Source organism: Mercenaria mercenaria, chromosome 4, assembly GCF_021730395.1.
Source record: "Mercenaria mercenaria strain notata chromosome 4, MADL_Memer_1, whole genome shotgun sequence".
In the NCBI taxonomy this organism is placed as follows: Eukaryota; Metazoa; Mollusca; class Bivalvia; order Venerida; family Veneridae; genus Mercenaria; species Mercenaria mercenaria.
In genome coordinates, this window is record NC_069364.1 from 58,814,709 (window position 1) to 58,823,094 (window position 8,386).

The 8,386-nt window shown below is 34.2% G+C and overlaps 1 protein-coding gene across 1 annotated transcript; it reads right to left on the reverse strand.

Annotated features, from left to right (window-relative positions):
- Positions 1-4,762: 4,762 nt before the first annotated feature.
- Positions 4,763-7,862, reverse strand: LOC123553415 (uncharacterized). The gene is made up of 4 exons (XM_053542431.1): positions 7,654-7,862; positions 7,091-7,291; positions 6,387-6,502; positions 4,763-5,383 (listed from the first exon to the last, which is right to left on the reverse strand). Exons 2-4 carry the CDS (start codon positions 7,242-7,244, stop codon positions 4,964-4,966), a joined length of 690 nt encoding a protein of 229 aa, XP_053398406.1. The 5' UTR covers positions 7,245-7,291; positions 7,654-7,862; the 3' UTR covers positions 4,763-4,963.
- Between the last annotated feature and the right edge of the window lie 524 nt (positions 7,863-8,386).

The following is an 8,386-nucleotide window of genomic DNA, read 5'->3' on the forward strand; positions in this document are numbered from 1 at the left end:
GTGCTCTGCGCTGTTTTATTAGACAGTATAGTTGTTGTAAGGCTCCTGTGGAAATAGCTTGTAAAACGTCAATTCTGCGGATCCCCTGCCACTCTGATACGAAGTGATCTACAGTCAAAGCGTCCTCTAGTCAACTCGCCCCCCAGTCAACTCGTCCCCATTTTGGTCATTTCGTATCCCTTGACGATTTCAAAAATGGTCATTGCGCCCCCCCCCCCCCCCCCCCTACCCCTCTTCTTTTCGGCCCCTTCTTTTTTGTCTTCTTTTTTTAGTTGTCAAAATGTCCTAGCTTATGATTAATACAATTACGATGTAAAATATGAGTTCTGTAATTTATGTACTACATAAAAAATAAAGAACATGAACATTTTACTTTAAAAACTACGTTTTGTTTTGCTATATAAATACCCAATGGTATGCAAAAGCGCAGAGTGCATGCACGTTTCGTAGCTTAAAGTGTGAAATGACTAATGCGGCCGTGATGGTGCATGGGGGTCGGGGGGGGGGGTGGGGCTTCTGTTTTTCTTTAGTTTGGGGAGGAGATCCTTATTCCATAATATTCACGTATTATTCAGTCAACCATATGAAATTATTGATACGTTCAATTTTTGCACCTAAAAGTAAATGCATTACTTTAACACCACTGATGTAGTTTTTAGTACATTCTACAGATTTGAATGACCTGCTCAAAAATTGATCATATAGCTGCAAAGTCTTTGTATCTACTGGCAATTCTCAGAAATTAAAATAAGTGTAAAATAGTAAAAATGACTCCCATTGAATATTTAAATTTCTCCTGGATCCTGCTGCATATGCCATTCTGTTAGACTTTGAAAGATCAGTTTTTAAAGTCTTAATTTGTGACTCTGTAAGGAAACAAATAAATAACCAGTTATTTTTTAACTCAAAATCATTATCAACTACCGTACATTCTTTAATATCTATATCCTTTACTAAAGTAAAAAACTATCATTCTTATGCCACCTTGAAAGAAATCAGCTATGCGGTTTTCATTTGTAAAGATATGTTGGGCACGTATGTCAGATTCATTTACTGCAGCTATAAAACTCTGAGACGTGATTGTAAAAAAAAAAAAAGCACCTAGCCTTTCCAGTATTCAATGCAGTGTAAGCATAACACAGTTATACGACGGTGTTTGACTTTTTTTCCCACAAGTGTAAACATACCACTATAGATAACATTTCTAATGCTCCTATATGTAATTTTCTATTTAGAATATGGACAGGAAATTGGGAATGGAAGTAATAACCTTCCCAATATCCACCACAACTCTCTAAGCATGAGTCTGAAGAAAAAATTGATCTGGTTCTGACCATTCACCCAAATGCCATTAATGAAACCCCATTATACAAAGGGAGAAACTCATTCCACCAAAGCAAATCCTTTTTAACTTCAGAAGGTATATGAGATTCCTGTAAAGTATCTCTTCCATACAACTCCCTTAATCAGTTTAGTAACTAACTAACAAATATTCTACTGGGAAGCTCTAGTAATATTCAATTTACCCAGGCCCCATGTGGTTCTGGGACGATCTATGTATGAAAAGAATTGGAACCACTGCCTTACCCTTGCATGATCGTAAAAGGCGACTAATAGGGTCTTAACACTTGGTTTTGCTGTAACTCTGTGATTCCAGCAGGTATGCAAATTTTGATTCCATACCTCATGTTTTTATTTCGATGTAAATGAGATGTGAAACCAAAATTTGTAGTCCTGTTTGGCGCCATATAACCTATACTGTGTTGGTGCGCCGTAAAACCGAAATAAATAAACAATTTACCCAGTAACCGTTGTACCTCTTTCAAAGAATCTGTATCCTTATTTAACCAATTTTTAATCAAATCTGTAATTTCCTTTAACCTTTTATACCCCAGTTATACATACGGCGCGGATAGCTACGTCAAACCACGGATAGAAACGTGGTAATCCGTATCGAGCCGTACCTGAGCCGTACCTTAAAGTAGTAATCCGTATCAATCCGTACCAATCCGTACGGCTCAGGTACGGATCGATACGGATTACTGCGTTTCTATCCGTGGCTAGACGTAGCTATCCGCGCCGTATGTGTGACTGGGGTATTTGGGGTAATTTCCATTGTCATATTAGTTGTATTAAAAAGAACTCCTAAAAATTTGACAAGGGGGACAACTTTTACTAACAGACTCTTGTAACCCAGATCTTGACAATACTTGACCTAACGTGAGATATGCAAACTGTGCATTCTCTATTTTTTCGGCTCCTGCTAAATCATCTAAGTACATAATTCAAAACAGATATACCTAAACATAAAAGAATAAATGCTATAGCATTGGTGACCCTCTGACAGATCTGAGCTGCACTCCTTAGTCCCATTGACAGTACCACATCACAAAATATATGCCTTTTCCAAATGTAAGCCACCAGATTATAATTTGAAGGATAAATATTCATTTGTCTGTAAGCTATTGATAAATCTTTTTTAAGTAAGTAGCAATATTGACCTTTAGCGAGAATGAGTTGAACAAAATCATCAAAAGGGAATGTTAATGAAACATTTTCTCCTAAATACATATCTTTATCTATGAAACTATTTACAGCACATTGTGTAGCACTACTAAGATCTAAAATAACTCGTCTATCATTGATTTCTTTCTTGGGCACTGTATTCAAAGGTGAAATTAATAAATTACTCCTAAAAGAATTTGTTTTAAAGGGTCCAATAATTGCATTTTCATTCATTTCTTTCACAAAAAACTTGTCGATATGCGAAGAAAATTCTTCCACACCTTTTTTTAGTTTTTATATTGACATAAGGTTCAATTTTGTTCTTATAGATAATAACTGGATTAGAATCCCAACGTCATGCAGTCATATGAACACAGACAGGAGAACTGTCTGGGTGTTGCAATTTTTTGTGGTCTTTCTGCCAACAAGTGGCACAAATGTGTTGTGCAAATCTCATCTGACCTTTTACAACAACTGTATGACCTGTCTTATGGGGACATTTATTTCTCTGATATGGAGAACAAAACCAAACAGTACTTTCATCTCCTTTTGCTTTATATAAATATGGACCCTTACCTTTAACCAATGCACTTTTAGTTACGCTAACTTTATTCAGAATGGCAATTTCAAAATAATGAAAATCATCTGACCAGCTTTTCTCCCCTAGTTCTATTTCTCTTAACACTGCTGCATAATATGATTTAAGGATAGAAAAAAACTATAAGTAGAACTATATACATTATTCTTTTTTACCTTTTTTGTTCTTTGGATTTAATCTGCCAACAAATAAATAAGCAACAAATAAATTTAAGTTTAACTCTTAAAATTTGATCTTTTGGCTTACATACCCATATCTAAGTTGAGAGTAAGGGTATTTTTGAGCATGTTTAACTTAGTCTGAATTTTTAGCTTTTATCCCAGATTTTTTCTTTGATTTTGATTTCTTTGACTTTTTAGAATTGTTTCCCAACTTTTTCTTTAAACTACTATCAGAACCTGCCTCCTCACTGCTGTTACTATTACTGTCATCATCCACTACTGATCTGCTAGACGAATCAGTATCCGAACTTGAACTGTCCAAATTGGATACGTCTAGATCTGGATCCGAAAAACCCAATTGTGACATTTGTTTGTTTTCCTTCTTTATCAATTTTTTGTCCTTTCGTAATGAATTTATTGTTAATTATATAATTTATCATCAGCTTTTGACGATTTACTAGCTAAAGCTAATTTAGGAGTTGGTGTTGGAAGGCAGTAACTGGGAAACATGTCAGAATGAACAGGCCTACCTTTCGAACGTTTGATTTCTTCCTGTTTCTGCTTCAGTTCTTTTCTAAGGTCTTCTTTCTGTTTGAGTTTGGTAAACCGTTTTATTCTTAACTTCAGCTTTTCGTAATTGCTGTTTTATCGCTCGCATCTCCTCGTCATCACTCTCGCTATCGTTTAGAGTGCACCTGTCATCACATGAGGTCCCGGCATGGGTAATAACCGCTACTTCATCTACCGTAAATTTCCCCTCCGCTCGCTACCATGCCAGCTCCTTCGGGAATTATAGATGTCTTTTTACACTGTTCTTCAGTGCTAGAGTCTTGCACTGTGCCCTCATGTATTTTCTTGTAATTTTTTCTCTCCTTCCGCCTCTGTTTCCTTTCGACCATTTTACAGAACGATTACCAGTAAAAACCTTACTGTCCAAATAATCCAAACTTCCACAAATATCGTTGAAACAAACATAAAAAGTTCCACAAACATCGTGGATACAAAAATAGAAAGTTCACAAGTCCAAGCCTGTACTGGCCAACAGGCAATAAGAAACAACACTTATTCCCAAATTGTCTACATTTTGTTTAAATATTAACTCATTAAATTAAAACTGAAGATTTATCCGGGTCCTGTTATTTCCCGCTCAAACTACTACAAAATGTTTAACTTTAAATACGTGTGATCAAGTCAAAATCACTAACAACAATGACAAATACTATAGAAATCAAAAAGAGACAGGGCCTCAACAAAACAACTTTATTTGACCAATCAGAATAAATGTAACAAACTCCTATCACCAATGAAAAAAAAACACTTCACTAAGACAGCAAAAGACCTAGATGTTCCAGATTACCCACATTAACAATAAGGCAATTTTAAGCTCGCTAATTAAATATTTTTATTTATTAAAATAAACCGTAAAATTCAGATTTATTTCAATACGTAGACATATGGGGAGGAAAAACAATTGACAACACATTGTATCTTTGTTAACGTTACTTTTATTACAAAACAACAATGTATAAAAATATTCAAAACTAATAATTAAAGCATAAATATAAAAAAAATAATCATCAAAGTAAATGTTTTGATTAATGAATCAGATGTGTGATCTCACTTTTTTGCCTTACAAATAACTCCTCATCAAATGTTTATAGTTTGCTGCATTATGTTTACATTATTTGTTTGTTATCAATTAGACAAATACACCATTAGTCGCCCGTAATCTATTTGGAAAACTCTGGGAAAGGAAGGGTTGGTTCCGGAACTGGTTGTTGACATTTGGTGACAACTGAGGACTAACAAAACCCTGGTTGATACCATTAGTTACAGCTGGAATATTTGTGTTGACATTGTTCTTTGTTAGAAATGTATTCGCTGGGTTGTTCTGTGTTGGAAATGTATTCAACAGGTTGTTCTGTGCTGCGAATGTATTCCATGGATCATTGTTACTGACTGGACCCTGTGTAAGCTGATTTCGTGATGACATTACATTAGTTGAAATCCCTCTTGAAGTATCTATACCATCAGTCATGCCTCTCATTCCTGAGTTAAACCGTCTATATTGCTCCCAAGGATCTGTGCTTCCCACAGCATTGCTATTAAAACCACCCATCTGAAAAAATATTCATATTATAAACACAATACGCATATACTGATACTGTACAACGTACAATACACGTTTAATAATAAATGTTTAGCATAATATAACTTAATGTTCCACCATGTATATCCGTAAACATGTTTTTCACAGCAATGACATTCGGTTTTGCCGCAACAGAATATATAAGTTAGATCAGGAAAAGACGTCAGTCTTAAACATTACAGATCGAAGGCCATATTCATTTGTCTACTCGAACGCTGTTCTAACATTTCTGAGCAGTTTTCAAAAGGAATTACAAAGTACACTGTTCTGTTCTGGTACACAGTTTCATTATTTATAGGAACCAGTACTTGTTTGGGGCGGATTTACCCGAACAAAATTTATGAGTGTATTTCTGACAGTTTTATTCCTAATCACATCAAAAATACGTTCATACCCTACTTTTCATTGCCATACTTATTTATCACGTAACGTTTCTGTCTTTACAACTGTCCACGAACGTTCCAAATATTCCAGAACGTGACTCCCTTTTTACAGAGTGTGTGCAGTATATGTGGATTAGTCAAAGGTATATAACCAGGGCAATTACGCATTAATTTACTTTTACCTATGATATAGAGGTATGTCATTAAAAGTGAAATGGCCAGTTTGAATATTCGACTATGTCACCTGCTACAAGCATTCAGTACTGAATTAAAGAAGTATTAACTTGTTTTCTACCAATAGAGAATCGTAATAGTTTAATTGCATTAAAGTTATAAATTTTCTTGTTGATCAAATCTGCTTATAATTAACTGATCTTCAAATGTGGAAGACTCGGAAACACTCAGAAATACTAGAACGATATTATGTAAACAGTGATTTAAATAATCTTAATTTTGTACATATTGTATAAGCAATGAAATTAAATGAAGTGCAGTAACTGTATTTATATTAAACTTTCATAGCAAGATACAGATATATTGATATATATAAAAATTATTTTTGAAAATTACATTTACTATCCAATACTCACTCTGTTTTCTATAACAGAGACACCATTATTCCAGGTATTTCGACTGTCCCAAGTTTGTGGCCACTGACCAAAACTGCCCAAGTGTCCTTGTGGTAGAAATACATTGTTCCATCCGCCTAAAGTATATAAACGTGCATTTGTATAGCGTGCTTCTTTTGCACTTTTACCGTATAATAATGATTCAATTTGCTCCAAATGTAGTTAGTTTTAAATTTCAGTTCGTCTTCAAAGAACTTCTGGTTTCGTAATATTGTTCTCGTAAACCTACAGATACGCCAACAAGCTGAGCGACTTGCTATTGCAAATAGAGAAAGGTGCCAAAATAAAAAAAAAATTATCATTATTTGAAAACAATGTGATTACCACTGTTAATTTTGTAGAAAGAATTCTACATGACAAAACACCTAACGACGATAGCTGAATTATCTTATAAATTATATGAAACAATATCTCTAAACGTTGTATGACAAACATTCAGAACACGAAATCACAACAATATGTGTAAAACGTATAGTTTTACCTCCGTACGGCTGATTTGAACATAATTTTAAGATGATTTGTACGTAAGTTATCACAGTATGAACAAGTTAGAAAAACATAATAAATAAGTCAATCTCGGTTACTTATTACAGGCGTTGCAAGGCTATGATATACGTTGTAAATATGTGAGGGCTTGAATTCGTGTAACCTTATCTGCAACTCACCTCTAAACATACCAGGGCCTGTCCTGAATGGGTCAATCAATGGTGAACCGACTGGGACAAGGGGTTGAGGTAACATTCTGCTTGATCCTGGTAAATGAGCCCGCGCATTGACCACTATCATCACACACATTGCGTATGCAAACATGTATCTCATTTTTGCAGCGTTTCTGTGAATTTCAAGCTATACCTCGTGTAACGACGCTACAAAATATCAAATAAGTAAAATTTAATATATCTCGTGGAAACTATTTCTGCAGTGGTAAGCTTTAATTGGAAAACTCTACTGAAAACTGATAAATAAGCTCGGAAACTGTTAAATCCAACCTACAGTAGATATATCAAAATTAAAAAGAAAACATTTTACCGGATTGTAAAAAATGTTAACAGATAATTTAGTTTAAACAGTATTTATTAGATATATCATGTACATAAATATATACAGTAACATTTACAATCAAAATGATGTAAAGGATCTGAAAACAAGTTTTCAGCGAAAACTTATATTAATTCATTTCCTCGAACACATAATTTAAAAGCTGTTATTGCAAAAATAAGATCCTTACCTGATTAACTGTGAAATATTTGGTAGTTATGTCTGACATAGACATCTTGGACCTTATATATTAAAATGTATCACTCCCACATCAGATTCCAAACCCACTAATACTTCCTCTCAGATAATTACTCAGTTTGATTTTCCAGTTATTTCTTTATCGCATATTGATCAAAATCAAATCAAAATATCGTTATAGCAATTAAAATTTAAAAATAATTGTTTATTTCCGTTTAGTCACCGGTGTTTCAAAACAAAATACCACCAACAGGTTTAATTACTTAATTACTACTAGCTATGTCACAAAGTTGCAAATAAAATTTACTTTTATGAGAAAACCTGTCAATAATTCAGTAACTGACACTAGCCACAATTTCTCGTTTCATAGGCTAGACGCAAATCATTAATACATGTAGTCGAATATCTTCACGATGACCGATGTTTGTTGTAAACAGTCATCACGTAATTAAGGTTTGTTGAAGCATCCTGCCAGAGGTCCACAATTACACGTAAAATCTTTAACAGGTTAAAAATGTGAATTTGATATGAAACCACATTCATGTAACTGGCGTCGTTTACATTCAAACAGAAAATATCGTATCCTATATTAATTTTCATGGGAAACTTTCTGACATTTTTCTACGAGAGTTCAGATCAGAATGGAACCTTTTACAAATTCTGTTTCCCATTCGAGAACTTTCCATTTGCTCATGGTTTATAAAATGAATCTTTTATTTTATCAA

Excerpts from the sequence above, each read along its gene's own strand:
- LOC123553415 (XM_053542431.1), bottom strand. The coding sequence starts at position 7,244 with ATGAGATACATGTTTGCATACGCAATGTGTGTGATGATAGTGGTCAAT. Across the intron at positions 6,503-7,090 it reads AGGCCCTGGTATGTTTAGAG|GCGGATGGAACAATGTATTT; the intron begins GTGAGTTGCAGA and ends TATATACTTTAG. Across the intron at positions 5,384-6,386 it reads TCTCTGTTATAGAAAACAGA|ATGGGTGGTTTTAATAGCAA; the intron begins GTGAGTATTGGA and ends ATATTTTTTCAG.